Source organism: Pongo pygmaeus, chromosome 12, assembly GCF_028885625.2.
Source record: "Pongo pygmaeus isolate AG05252 chromosome 12, NHGRI_mPonPyg2-v2.0_pri, whole genome shotgun sequence".
In the NCBI taxonomy this organism is placed as follows: Eukaryota; Metazoa; Chordata; class Mammalia; order Primates; family Hominidae; genus Pongo; species Pongo pygmaeus.
Window position 1 is genome coordinate 83,141,625 of NC_072385.2, and position 15,941 is coordinate 83,157,565.

The 15,941-nt window shown below is 35.4% G+C and overlaps 1 protein-coding gene across 29 annotated transcripts in view; it reads left to right on the forward strand.

Annotated features, from left to right (window-relative positions):
• Window positions 1-15,941, forward strand: part of NRXN1 (neurexin 1) — a 1,133,558-nt gene that overhangs the window by 557,529 nt on the left and 560,088 nt on the right. For 28 of the 29 annotated variants that reach the window (XM_063648738.1, XM_063648746.1, XM_063648747.1 and 25 more), the window contains 2 exons: window positions 6,275-6,448; window positions 15,661-15,780. In XM_063648738.1, the coding sequence (XP_063504808.1) occupies window positions 6,275-6,448; window positions 15,661-15,780 (294 nt within the window). Of the gene's footprint in view, window positions 1-6,274; window positions 6,449-14,738; window positions 14,763-15,660; window positions 15,781-15,941 lie in introns of those variants that run through there. The other variant, XM_054474937.2, reaches the window with a different exon arrangement.

Here is a 15,941-nt window from a genome sequence, read left to right on the forward strand (position 1 = left end):
TGGTTATTTCTTACAGAAGTAAAAATAGATTGTTGTAAGACTAAACCTTTTATGTACCAAGGGAGACTGAGATGTATAGAAGTTAAAAGACAATTAATAAATCAAACTTGTGACCACTGAACATCTCTTCAGCAGAGAGTTTCTAAAATTAATCTTTTAAAAAATGGAGATTTATTACAGACACAGATCTTGTGTCTCAGAGCAAAACGTCTACTTGAGTTGCCCGTTTGATTTCCATTTTGAATATTTTACAAGCCTGGAACTTAGAAATGACCTTGTATAGTTTTCATTGTTCATTTCTGTGTGGTTTGTTATAGAAGTTTCTATTTGTCTACTTGTAAGCTCAAATAGGTTAGAGCAGTATTCACTTTCCATGCTTTTTCTTTTAGTAGTTTAATATTATTTATTTAAGCAGTCACACTTAGGCTTTCTACTAAGAAAGCAAACAAATGTTTGTTTATCAGATATTATAGGTCATTTTCTTTTATCTAACAGGGAACACCTGTTTTAGAGGTTTGGATTTGTCACCTAAAGACAAGCTCTCTCAGTGTATCTAGATAAGGTCTGACCTGCAGATATGCCTTTATGTGTGTGCAATACAATATTAAAATTAAAGATAATGATACAAATTTGGGGACAGAGGTTGATTGTTCCCCGAAAGGCACCCTTGCCATAGAATGTGCTCAGAAACTACCCCAGCTTGATTGCACTACTTTTACCATCCAATCACAAAAAGAATTAGGAGAAAGAGTTGCACCCAAATTTTCTCTCCAAGGTCCAATCTTCTTAAAACGAAGTGTCTAGAATTGTACTTTCTCTAGTCCAGCTATAGGAAAGTAAGCTAATGTGCATGACTTCACTTTTTCTTTTTCCCCAAATGCCATTTATAAAAGTGTGTGAGAGCTTCCTTCGTATTTCCTGGAGTTTCAGCTATTCAAATCTATAAGGCAATTGTCCTTTTTCTGTAGGCTTTTTAAAAAAATTAAAATGAAAGTGAGATATTTAAGAGGTTCAAAAAAGTACATGTGAATAAACAGGAAAGCTGAGTCAAAGAACTAATTATACCTTGACACTTGCATTCTGCTACTGTAAGGCAGAGCTTGGTCTTTACTCTAATTGCCTTATGCTTCCTATTTTAAGTGAAGAGAAAATCTCTACCACTTCATTTGTCTGCTTTTGGTTGATGGCTTCCAAGGAAGGCCTCTAAGCTCCAACCTCTGTTCCCTAAGCCCCAGGTTCATATCACTGGATTCCTCTAGGATGTTCCTACTCAAATTCCACATACGTGATGTTAAATGCAATTTTATTTCTCCTCCGGATTATTACTGCTTCAGATTCCCTAGTTTCCTAGCCTGCTTTGCTTTGATCCTTGGGTTTCTCATTATCTTTAATTATTTATTTTTTTCAGCCAGCAGTCATAAGTTCTATGGTGGCCTTTCCTTTGACTTTATTTATACAATATTATTTACATAACTTAATAAATAACTGAAAATTCCTCTCTTCCAGTCAAGCCTTTTATTCTCTTTCCTAAATGCCATATAAATTTTGTCTCCATGGTACAATTGTGCTATTCCCTGTGTCTGGCATCCACATTTATATCGTTACAATAGTAATGTCTCCCATACTTTCTTCTTGTCTCAACTTTTCTGTGCTGCCCCACTTTGCAACCACAGTCCACAGAAACCTGTTATTTCTCTGATTTTTTAAGGCATGTTTAGTCTGGAACTGACAACCTGGCCCTTGGGCTTCATAGAGTTTTTTTGTCCTCTTAATCGCTTTGTGTCAAATTAGAAGATATTTGTCAAGCAACTTTCCTATTTATATTACCAGATTCAGTGCCACCGAATTTCAAATTAAGCCAAAGGAGCTCTGTGAGCTACTTTTAGAATAGTGTAAGGCACACTTCCGGCACACAAATGACTGTCAACTAAATCCAATAGAAAAAATAACATGGAGAATTTATAAAATTGACATCTTGTCACTCCAATTGTGCTAGAAACAGGAGACAAACTATTCTTCTCCTTCTTCTGCATTTCTCAGTGGAATCAGCATAGATGGAGGTATATTATAGACGTTTAGTCCTTACAGATATACTGACACAGCCATACCAGTATCAATCATGGGCTAAGACCATGCTGTATACTAGATGCTTTATGTACATACTTTGTAATCCTTAGGGCCTTGCAAGGTAGGCATTATCAACCCCGTTTCATAGATGAAGAACCTGACTCTCAAAGAAGTTATGTAACTTAACTTGCCTACACTGAGACAGCCAGTAGGTGGCAGAGCCAGGGTTTGTAGACAGAGAAAACCAAAATGCCTGTGCCCTATTCCCTCCTAGTCATTACTGCTCAACTACTGCGGAATGGATACTCATGATATCACCCCAGTTCATTCACAGATAACACTCTTGAGAGGAACATAGTGCCTGTGTATACACGGTACTAAAAATAAGGGTATTACTGAGATTATTTTAAGAAACTCACCTGTTAGACATTTGAGTTTTTGGTATTATACATGTTCTCTACATCTTTTGCTGAAAGTGTCCCAATTCAACCTTTGCTTTATCAATTGCCTACATGGTCCTTAAAGCATACGAATTAAAAATCAGCCACTCATTTTGAAGAAGAGGTAACAGGCTAGCTTCATATGTACAGGAAAGTTGGCTTTTACTGGTTGCCCATCCAGGCTCTTGTTCATACACAGAGCCATTAAGTATATCCTCTTTCACGTGCACAGGGATTCACCTGCAGGACCCATTAGTGCTAATGGGTTATTTTTTTTTTAACCCATCACTTTAAGGATCAAAAAGAGAACCTACATCTTTGATAAAGTGATAATAGTACACAGGGCTCAGACCACTAAAGGATTTTCTTTGTTCTCTTCATGTGGCAACCCACCAAGGGACTTTAGACCACTACTTGCTATATCAAAGAGTTTATAAACAGTACTAAGTGGTGGTGCTAAGTACAGCTTCAGTAAAGAAAATGAGAATGAGTCCCCTATTTATAAAGCCAACCTCATCTACCTTGGTATGTTTGAAGCTTGTATCCCACACTGCTTGAATTGTTATTTTTTGCTCTTTAGTAACTCAAGGGAAAGATTAGTTCTCTTCAATAAGCTTTACAATGTTGTCAGGCAAGTAAGTTTTCTAATAGAAAAACATAGGGATTGTGGTAGGAAGTGGGAAAAGGAAGTAAGTTGGTGCATTTTAGAATTAGCACTCTCCTCATGTGTTGCCTTACCGTTTCCTCTTTTTTTATTCTTTTCTACCGTGGCTTCAATCCATAAGGGGGCTGACAATATTTATTGAGGGCCAACCGTGCTTAAAGCCCAGTACCGGGCACTCTGGGAAACACAGTCTCTCTCCTTCAGGAGGTTACAATCAGACAGAGGAAGATTGATTAATAAATATATAGTATTCTATACATAATTTCTATTACTGAGTTCTACATCTGAAAAGCCTAAAGCTGTGCCAAGAATTCTTCATTCAATTCCCCACTCTGCTACATTCATTAGGCCTAGAGGAGAGCTGAAATTTTCTAACAAATTTTGTTCAACAAATGAAAGGAGTAGGTAGTATTTCCTTTCATTGCTATTTGTCATGTCAAATTATAAATCTCAGCCCACAATCTCTGATGTACAAGAAATGTAACTTTTCTATTTTTCTATAACTCACCTTGGTTTCTATTTTGAGCTTCGATTCTTTGAGTTAGTGAAGGTACAATCTCAGGCAATTTTAGTTCCCTTCTTTTTCTTGTGTCATATGTAAATAACTCAATGGGGTGAGTTCTACTGTACTCATTTTTTTTTTTTTTTTTTTTTTGGCTGGGGGGTGGGCGGGTAAAGAGAGGTGGCATGGAAGCTTGTTTCAAATATTCTAGAGTCACAACTCGGGTGCTCACTGAGGTGCTACCCAGCATCTTCATTCTTGTGTGCATGACCTCTTTAGGTTGGACATTTTTTTTTTTGCTATTTCTGTGCCAGTCTGGAAATTGTTCTATAGCTCCCATGGCACAGAGGAGTACGGAACGTTCTGTGAGACTGTCTAAGCTCTCGGGTTATCTAAGTCCACCATGCAGCCATTTCTTTTCGGAGATCTCACCCTCTTAGTTCTCCTGAGGAAATGCACAGAGGTTTGCATTACTCCTTGAAACTTACCTGAGGTTTTGAGATTCACCAGAGCTCAGTCCTTAAATTAGAAATCAGCACCCTCTTTGGCATTTGCCAATGACTGTGGTTGCACAACTAGGTTCTTCCAACTTTGTCTCCTGCTTGACTGAAAGAAGAGTAGGAAAGCTTTACTTTTCTTATGTAAACTCCAATGCATTCCATTTCATTCCTCGAAGTGTCTAGGATTTTTAGACTTAAATACAGAAAGCTAATTTTGTATCTTTGATTTCTGATTCATATCCTTTCTCTGAGGCAACTAAAACACAATGGCTTGAAATTTAAGTGAGAGCAAAAACAAAGGACAGAATGGAAATATGGAAGAAAAATCAAATAATACTTCAAAATAGTATCCCCTCTCTGACCAAAACCATGCTGTCTTTTAATATTAAGAGTGATGGTTAATAGTCAGTAGACTTCGCTTTATGTGAAAGGAGGGGAAGTAAATACATCCAGTACTTTCAATGCAAATTATATAGTTACAAAACTTAAGTTTTAGTTAGTAGGTCAAGGACCTAAGTTCTCAGTTTTTAGCACTGAATGACTTTGAGTATGCCACATGATCCCTCTATTTCAATTTATTCATGAGTACAGTTCAAGAGTGTTATATCTGTGGTTTGATTTTACCCTAAATACAAACTAATAGGTTAGCTTATTACTGTTTAATGGGTGCCTGCAGAAGACAGAATATTTCTGGATGGGAGACCAAGGAATTTGTTACTCACAGCTCAACAGTCTGTGTATCAGTTCTCCTTGTTCCCAAGTCTCATGAAGACAACACAGAAGGACCCAGGTGAACTGTAAGATTGCAGGATTTTTGTGTTACACTGGGGAAAATGTGCCAAGTGACATGAAGTTGAATAGAATGGTTAACATGAGAAAGAAAGTTCAAATGAAAATGAAAGCTGGAGAAGTAGCTAAAAAGAGTATGTTACAGAACTTGTAGACTGGAGCTATAGCAGCATATTACTGAATTTTGAGCTCACCTTCCTTATGTTCCACATTGATTAAATGTTTACGAAAGTCAGTTAATTATGTTTATTGAATATTTTCCAGATATAGTGAATAATCTGAAATAGAAAAAGAAACAGAATCCAACATAGATTGTAATCTCTTTTTTTTTTTTAGGTAATAGTCCATAAAGTTGGGGAATCTCAAACCTAGAGACAAAAAGTTAACAAAGCTGAGCAATGTGTTCCATTAGAAACTGCAATAAAATTAGAAAAATAAGTTGAAAATTTGTTAACGGATTTCAGAGCAGCCTAAAAATTGAAAGTAGTGTAATTTTACCTAAAAACAGAAACACCTCAAGAAGGATGTAATATCCACTTATATACAGACTATTATGTGAATTATCGAACAAGAGAGGTGCAAGCAAGGATAGTGGGCTTCAGCCTAGTATAGAAGTGACTTTAGATACAAGAAGAAATTTGTTGAACTTCTGATGAAATGAAAGACACAGAGATCTCTAAGCAGAAGGTGAATTTAATAATAATGCCTGTTGACTGTGTGTCCACTTTATACTTTTGCTCTGGTGGATGCTTCATATATTTCATCTCATTTAATCATCATGAAACCCTCTGGCATAGGTTTTTATTGTTCCCATTTTAGAAATAATGATACTAATAATCAGAGAAACTAATATATATATATATATATATATACACACACACACACACATACTGGAGAAACTAATACATATATATATTATGTATATATATATATATTATGTATATATATATATATTATGTATATATATATATATATATATACACACACAAGGCTGTAGGGCTTGCAAGTAACCAGGCCTGGATTTCCACGCGGGGGTATGTATCTCTATAGCTAGCCCACATTCCTTCAATTTGGCCACATAATATGGAATTACTTTAGTTCTCTATGGAAATAGCTTTTAGAAATGTCTCCTAGTGCCAGTATATTATTCAAACGCCCCTATTGTTTAGCACTTTGGGGAAAACAGCTAGTCATAAATTAATTTTTTATTAACTTAATGAAAAATAAACCTCCCTGTTTTTTCTCCATCCTACTGTGTGTTTAAAGTCAATGACATGGTACTTTTGTAACAAAGACTTTGATCTTCTTGCAGGTGACTTATATATAGGAGGAGTAGCTAAAGAAACATACAAATCCTTACCAAAACTTGTACATGCCAAAGAAGGCTTTCAAGGCTGCCTGGCATCAGTTGATTTAAATGGACGGCTTCCAGACCTCATCTCCGATGCTCTTTTCTGCAATGGACAGATCGAGAGAGGATGTGAAGGTATTAAATTTTTGTCATCATGCCCTAAATCATTCTAATTCCACCTGTCTAACTGAGAATGAATCTCACACCAGCAAAATTCTGATAACTGGTCAAATACCCAGTTTGGGCTTAGACATCCTTATTCATGTTTTTAATTTTTTATCTCATAAACCTTAAATTTTCTATACTGTTTGCAAGCCTACATTAATGCCCAGTGTAAAATGGGAGCTGTATCTATGGATCTTGGTTTTTTGGTCTGTTTTTGCTTTTGTTTTTGTTTTTGTTTTTTTTGAGTTATGTAGTACATTTGATTAGTTTGTTAATCAGTTCTACGATGCTTGCTTTATAGCATTAAAGAAATACTACTCCACCAAGTATTAATCAACTTGTGCCCATTTTTTAAAAATCTGCATTCTTTTTGTTTTAATTTTAAGTCCAGTGGGTACATGTGCAGGTTTGCTATGTAGGTAAACTTGTGTCGTAGGGGTTTGTTGTGCGGATGATTTTGCCACTCAAGTATTAAGCCTAGTACCCATTAGTTATTTTTCCTGATCCTCTCCATCCTCACACTGTCCACCCGCCAGTAGGCCCCAGTGTCTGTTGATTCCCTCTATGTGTTCATGTGTTCTCATCATTTAGCTCTCATTTATAGGTTAGAACAGGCAGTATTTGGTTTTCTGTCCCTGCATTAGTTTGTGAAGGATAGTGAGAGAAGTCACTATGTCAGAAAGACATCTGCAAACATATATTTATCACTGCACAATGCATAATTACAGATATATGGAATCTACCTAAGTGCCCAAAAGCCAATGAGTGGATAAAGAAAATGTGGTATGTATATTCCATGGAATACTACTTAGCCATAAAAAGAACAAAATAATGTATTTTATAGCAACTTGGATGGAACTGGAGGCCAATATTCTAAGTGAAGTGACTCAGGAATAGAAAACCAAATGCTTCATGTTACTCACTTATAAGTGGGAGCTGCACTATGGGTCCACAAAAGCATACAGCATGGTATAAGGGACATTGGAGACTCAGAAGCTGGAATCGTGGGAGGGGGATTGAATGATGAAAAAACACCTATTGGGTACAATGTACAAGACTTGAGTGACAGGTTCACTGAAATGTTAGACTTCACGACTATATAGTTCATCCATGTAACCGAAAACCACTTGTACACCTAAAGCTACTGAAATTTAAAAAGAAAATAAAATGAAAATAAGTAAAAATCTATATCCAATAGCATATAACAAAAGAATAAAGTTCAGATACCCCATTCTCAAAGCACTATTCAATTGGTGTGTACCTGGCATAAACACTGTATCCTGTATATTTTCAGTCTGTTTTAGCAAAAACAGGTTTTTTGTATCACCCCAGGCTAATATTCCTACATCAGAAATGCACTGAAGTATCTTCTTTTCTTTTTGTGCTCTCTATCAGACCAAGATCTGTAGGAGTACTTTTTGATTGCTACGTTCATTTTAGATAATTTTCACTTCAACACCTCAGATTATTTGAGCAAATTCTTCCTCCATAAATGTAATTTAATCACATTCTCATGAATTTTGTGGCTCTGGATGTGTTGCTGCCTCTCCTGTAATACTGAACACAGTTTGGGCCATTTTGAAAATTTTAGTTTTATGAGGATGTTTTATATGGGAGAAGAAGAAAGAAATTTGAATTCCTGTCCCCCAGGTGATTATGAATCATTTATTCTCAGCCAAAATAATGTCGTTATATTTAGCAATTACTTAAGTACATGGAAATTTTATATTTGAAAATACATTTTTTTCCTCTGTGCAGCATATGTTTCCATGAAATGTTAGGTGAAATTTAAACTGTATTTCAGTAATATCAGAGGATAAGGTTATTAATGGAAGGTGTTGTTGAGTTCATTTTTTATGTTATTAGTATATTTCTTTATTTGATATTTTGGCATAATGCCTCTGTAAAACATAAGGAAACTATGTTTTTTCCCTTTCAGTTAATTTTAATTAAGAGAAACAAAATTGTTAAGGGGATCAATTCCCATTAGTGGATGAACACAAGAATGTGATACAACATTATTCTTGGAGGTGATCTCATTAGTGAGAATGTGTTCCTTTATTTTATTTTATTTTTTAAAGAAAGGTATTACAATCCCTTATGGAACATATTTGTTAAAAATAAGCCTTTCTACAAGTTGCTTGGTATGTGACTTCTCACCTACAAGAAATGGTGAGAGCAGGCAGATATACCCCATGAGATAGAAAATAATAGGCAAACACACAGGACCCCCACCACTGGTATGTAATGTGAGTGAGTGGGCGGAAGCAAGTAGATTAAGAGGAGCAAGATCTACTAACAAAGGGCCTTTGCAGTAATGATGTTTGGTGTTGTTTACCCACATAATCTAGTAAGGAATTTGGTTAAGATGATTAATTACACATTAAACTATTATTTGAACATTTGAACTCAGTCACTTATGGCATTGGTTCTTTCCTTATCTAGAATACTTTATATATCTGAGCTTTTATAATTTTCACACCCTGACACCCCTTTTTTTTCTTTACTCTTAGAGTATTACTTTCTGTCCTGATTCTTTCATTCCAACATCAAGGTGAACAACTTTTAATTTACTATTATTTCTGACCTGTATAGTTTCTAGGAATAATCTTAGATTTACCTGTTACAGGTACAGTTGATGGGATTCACACATTTTTTAGGATTAGTGTTTTAACTGTAGATACCTAATAAATTCTCTTTCTAAAGATTGTTATCTCATGGAATTTGAGTCCAAACCACACTGGAATCACTTAGCCTCCATATTGATAGGACTACTTAGCATATGTTTGGTATAACCTAATAATATCTTGTGAGGAGTTCCCATTTTTCCTACCCAATACACCCACACACCTCTAAGCCTCTTGCATACAAAAAACTTTTGATCTTCCCTAAATCATCACTTGTTGCCTTTTATTTCTAACATATTTCAGGGAGTAATAGTTCATTTTATTTATAAAATTCACCTCAGCTAGAGTACGGATTTTAACCTGTCACAGTCTACTTAGATTATTGTGTCCTGAATGTTAGCCTATATCAGAATCACTTACAGAATCATTAAAACCCAAATCACTAGATTACAACCCCCAGAGTTTCTAATTCAATAGATCTGAGATAGAGCCCTAGAATTTCCATTTCTAACAAGTTCCCAAGTGATGCTGATGCTGTTATACTGGAGACCATGCTTTGGATGCCTTTTTTCTGTTTATGTAACAGAAAATGGGTGCTGGAATTCAACCAATAAGCAGGCCCACTAAAGTCAAGATAACATCTCTACATAAAATCAGAGTGAAATTTTAATAGATGCTCTTTTTGTACAACTGTAACATTCAGCTGTAGGCTCCATTATATCTACAGGAATAATTTTCTGTTTAATTGTGACAGCTATCATTGATTAAACACTGGTGGGAATATGTTTACCTATACTATCTCATTAAATCATCAAGACTCTATACAATAGGTATCATTGCCTTTTTTTAATGAGTAAATGGAACCTCAGAAAAGTAAGGTGACATTCCTAAGGTCCCAAACCTAGTAAGTGGATGACACAAGTTTCAAACTGAAGTTTACCTTACTTGAAAGCAGAAACACCTAACCTCTTTTGTCTCTTATTTCTTTGGTTTCTGGAAATTGTAGTTTTACCTTCATTTTTCTTTCCCTTTTAGACATATTATTAATTTAAATAACTTAATACAAATGTCCTTGTAGCTTTTTCCCAATTTTATTCAGTGATAAAATAAAGATAATATTACATAACTAAAAAGAAAAATAAATTTAAGGCTCTCTCTTGTGTAATGCCTGTCAATGTTTAAATATTGTCTAGAAGGTGAGCACTTTGAAAAATGTGTCTTGTCAGGCAAAGGCATGCATTGTCTTGTAATTCCTGAATATAAAAAGACTATTGTGATAATGAAAATAAAATACAGCATGTCTGTATGCTTACATAGAAGCTTGGCAGATACTCTGAGCTGTTGCTCTACAATATGGGCAGATTATTTTTCTAAGATTGTAGTTTTACTATTTTCAGAGTTTAGCATTGTTTCTCAATTACATTTCTGATAATTTTTGAAAAAACAAAAACCAAAATCTGGATCTTCATTAGTTCTTGCTTCTGATCTTTTCTTCTGCTGTGCAGGTCAGAGAGCAAATAGCTATTTGATAAAATGGCATCTCCCCAAACTGGGCTTGTATTACATCCTGTCTATTTGCTTAACACTGGAAGAAATATGCTAAGGAATATTGCTTTGAGAGATTTTATTTTTAAAAATATGCTAATTATTTTGGATCTCTAATGCCATGGGATAAAGATCAGTAGACCACTTACCTCTCACAGTTTGGAACAAAAATTAAAACTGAGCAATTAAGTGGTTCTTATTTCTTTGCTACAAAGAACTAAGTTGAGTTTAGTGGTTCTTAGTTCTTTGTTAGTTCTTAGTTCTTTATTACAAAGAACTAAGTTGAAAAAAAAACTGTTTCACCTTTCTACATATGGCTAGCCAGTTTTCCCAGCACCATTTATTAAATAGGGAATCCTTTCCCCATTTCTTGTTTTTGTCAGGTTTGTCAAAGATCAGATACTTGTAGATATGTGGCATTATTTCTGACGGCTCTGTTCTGTTCCATTGATCTATATCTCTGTTTTGGTACCAGTACCATGCTGTTTTGGTTACTGTAGCCTTGTAGTATAGTTTGAAGTCAGGTAGTGTGATGCCTCCAGCTTTGTTCTTTCGGCTTAGGATTGACTTGGCGATGCGGGCTCTTTTTTGGTTCCATATGAACTTTAAAGTAGTTTTTTCCAATTCTGTGAAGAAAGTCATTGGTAGCTTGATGGGGATGGCATTGAATCTGTAAATTACCTTGGGAAGGATGGCCATTTTCATGATATTGATTCTTCCTACCCATGAGCATGGAATATTCTTCCATTTGTTTGTATCCTCTTTTATTTCCTTGAGCAGTGGTTTGTAGTTCTCCTTGAAGAGGTCTTTCACATCCCTTGTAAGTTGGATTCCTAGGTATTTTATTCTCTTTGAAGCAATTGTGAATGGGAGTTCACTCATGATTTGGCTCTCTGTTTGTCTGTTATTGATGTATAAGAATGCTTGTGATTTTTGCACATTGATTTTGTATCCTGAGACTTTGCTGAAGTTGCTTATCAGCTTAAGGAGATTTTGGGCTGAGACAATGGGGTTTTCTAGATATACTATCATGTCATCTGCAAACAAGGACAATTTGACCTCCTCTTTTCCTAAGTGAATACCCTTGATTTCCTTCTCCTGCCTAATTGCCCTGGCCAGAACTTCCAACACTATGTTGAATAGAAGTGGCGAGAGAGGGCATCCCTGTCTTGTGCCAGTTTTCAAAGGGAATGCTTCCAGTTTTTGCCCATTCAGTACGATATTGGCTGTGGGTTTGTCATAAATAGCTCTTATTATTTTGAGATACGTCCCATCAATTCCTAATTTATTGAGAGTTTTTAGCATGAAGGGTTGTTGAATTTTGTCAAAGGCCTTTTCTGCATCTATTGAGATAATCATGTGGTTTTTGTCTTTGGTTCTGTTTATATGCTGGATTACATTTATTGATTTGCGTATATTGAACCAGCCTTGCATCCCAGGGATGAAGCCCACTTGATCATGGTGGATAAGCTTTTTGATATGCTGCTGGATTCTGTTTGCCAGTATCTTCCTTACACCTTATGCAAAAATCAATTCAAGATGGATTAAAGACTTAAATGTTAGACCTAAAACCATAAAAACCCTAGAAGAAAACCTAGGCATTACCATTCAGGACATAGGCATGGGCAAGGACTTCATGTCTAAAACACCAAAAGCAATGGCAACAAAAGCCAAAATTGACAAATGGGATCTAATTAAACTAAAGAGCTTCTGCACAGCAAAGGAAACTACCATCAGAGTGAACAGGCAACCTACAAAATGGGAGAACATTTTCGCAACCTACTCATCTGACAAAGGGCTAATATCCAGAATCTACAATGAACTCCAACAAATTTACAAGAAAAAAACAAACAACCCCATCAAAAAGTGGGCGAAGGACATGAACAGACACTTCTCAAAAGAAGACATTTATGCAGCCAAAAAACACATGAAAAAATGCTCACCATCACTGGCCATCAGAGAAATGCAAATCAAAACCACAATGAGATACCATCTCACACCAGTTAGAATGGCAATCATTAAAAAGTCAGGAAACAACAGGTGCTGGAGAGGATGTGGAGAAATAGGAACACTTTTACACTGTTGGTGGGACTGTAAACTAGTTCAACCCTTGTGGAAGTCAGTGTGGCGATTCCTCAGGGATCTAGAACTAGAAATTCCATTTGACCCAGCCATCCCATTACTGGGTATATACCCAAAGGACTATAAATCATGCTGCTATAAAGACACATGCACACGTATGTTTATTGCCGCATTATTCACAATAGCAAAGACTTGGAACCAACCCAAATGTCCAACAATGATAGACTGGATTAAGAAAATGTGGCACATATACACCATGGAATACTATGCAGCCATAAAAAATGATGAGTTCACGTCCTTTGTAGGGACATGGATGAAACTGGAAATCATCATTCTCAGTAAACTATCGCAAGAACAAAAAACCAAACACCGCATATTCTCACTCATAGGTGGGAATTGAACAATGAGAACACATGGACACAGGAAGGGGAACATCACACTTCAGGGACTGTTGTGGGGTGGGGGGAGGGGGGAGGGATAGCATTGGGAGATATACCTAATGCTAGATGACAAGTTGGTGGGTGCAGCGCACCAGCATGGCACATGTATACATATGTAACTTACCTGCACATTGCGCACATGTACCATAAAACCTAAAGCATAATAATGATAATAATAATAATAATAAAAGAAAAATAAATAAATAAATAAATAAAATGTGGGCACCTATTGCCAGAGTGCCCACCCAAAAAAAAAAAAAAAAAAAAAAAAAAAAAAAAACCTGTTACATCTCTTCAGGTTTCCTGGATTTGGGAGGTCTTCTTCTTATTATTACTACTTATATAAAATACTGTTTTTGTTTTTATGATTGTTACACCTATTACTGTTATTATTATTATTACAGAATTAAGATTTACAGTATCATGGTTTCTGAATTTGTGAATTCTCAGAGGCTAAGCTAAATTCAATAACATTCAGTAAAGGGTACCTTTACTAAACATTTATAATACAAATGTGATTGAAGGTACATGTTTAGAAGCCATTTTCAAAATCATCTATTTATATAAAGTGTAATTACAGAAAATTCTAATTTATTCACTAAAGCAGGCACCTCAGAGGCTCTCTCTTTTACATTAATAGCATCTAATTAGCTGATGTCTGTTTTTCTATTTTTATAAATCCTATATGTTTATTTACTAGAAAATATATTTAGTTTATACTCTAAAGCTATTTAGGTAGACTATATTCCCTTTTCACCCTTCTCTAAGATAGGTTCTTATTAGTGAGGTTTTACTGTAACGGTTATTCCACAGGGAAGTTTATAAGAGTTGAAAATACTTGTGAAAGTGTAGAAAATACAGACGTAACTCTGAAATTCATAAGTGGCATATAGCCAATCTGGTAAGTTCAAGGATAAACGCTGCGCATGGAAATTTTATTAAGAAAATTCCTTTATGAGGGATTATATTGCAGTTTGTTTCTTCCATCCTTCCTACTTCTTTCATCCACTCTAAATGATATACAGTATCATTTATGCAGTATTTGGTTGGTGTCACTCTAAAGTCCAGCTGTTGTCAGTGAATGGCTGGCATTACAGTTTGAAGCCTTAATTGCAACAGAAAGATAAAGGATCTAGAGGGAAAAACGTAGAAAGGGATAATTGCTCTGCTAATGATCATAGTCTACACTGTATCTGCACATGATGAATGGTGCTGCATGTTCCAAATAAGCAACACAGTCACTTTGGTAATGCATTCATATCTATCCAAGAGAGGAAACATACAAAGGCCCTTTTAATTTTCCTTCATTACATGTCATTGGCTCAATTAACCATTGTATATATATACATATGTACAATTAAATTCTAATAAATTTCCGCTTTCTCATTTTTGGCTTCTCTTAAAATTTATGGCTGTTAGTATTAGTTTGCTCTACATAGCATTTTTCTCCCTCTTTACAGCAGCATGCCTTTTGAATCTGAACGTTCTTCTGTGTTTGCCCCATTTCAGTATTGCTTACTAACGTTTAATATATTTTGCTTTTTTTTTATTTTGCTGACAAAGTTGCATTGATGAAAGCTGACTTGCAAGGTAGATAGCCCTGTGTGTATAAAACAAGACTGAAACCCCATAATACACAGTGGAAACCCTAAAATAACATATTTTACATTTTTGCAGTAACTGTTATTTGGGTTCAGATTTCATTTTTTTCCTTTCTTGAACATTGGGCAAGAAGCCTAACTTTGTAGTATAGTTTGTATAAAGGCTTTCAGTCTTGAATATGTTTGTATAGTGATTGCCTTTAGTGCTTTGATCATGCTTTTTTTAGTTCTTTGTTTTTCAGTGTTCTAGTTATGATTCTTTAGAAATAGACTAGCATTCTTTTTACTTGTATGTTAAATGAGGGCATGTCATTTATATGGAGTTTTCAATTTTATGTTTAATTGCATGAAATTGTTAAAGCATGTGAATTGATACTTGCCAACATACCTATTCAAAACACCCAGCAATCATAACTTTATCCTTCTGAAATCTCTAGGGCATTTTTGCATAACTCTCTTCAGTTATTTTGCCAATCTTATCTCAATTTCATGAAGTTATAATCTCCATTTCTCATTATGTCTCTATTCATTGGTCAGAATGTTAAGGAGATCCATTCATTTTCTAAAATCCAAACGGTGATAAAGAATTATTGAAGTTGGAATGAGATTACCTGCTACAATAATCATATTAGAAGCTATGTGCTTGCTTTTGCTATTTGTTGGTTTAGTTTATGATTATAATGTATTTTATCCTATACTTGAAACTTAAGAAAACCTTCATATTACAGCCTCTCAGTTCCTAATTCAGGTGTGTGAACTAGAACTTTCAAAACTAGTTTGGACGTATCATCTGAGGTGTTGGCAACTACTATATGTGATCTAGCTCATGTATAAAATGCTTTTGGATTTTTTTAAAGAACCCAAGTTTCCTTTGGATTGTTTTGCAGGGCCCAGCACAACCTGCCAAGAGGACTCATGTTCCAATCAAGGTGTGTGCTTACAACAATGGGATGGCTTCAGCTGTGACTGTAGTATGACTTCCTTCAGTGGACCACTCTGCAATGACCGTAAGTACCTCTCTGAGTATGGACTGATACTCATCGTTGCTTCCAGTTACTGTTTGATATCTAAAGTCTAACACTGAAAGTCCTTATATTAACTCTGAGTCAGTTGAACTGTCATAACCCATAGAAGCAGTTGTTTCTACTGAAAGGACAGTTTTGAAATA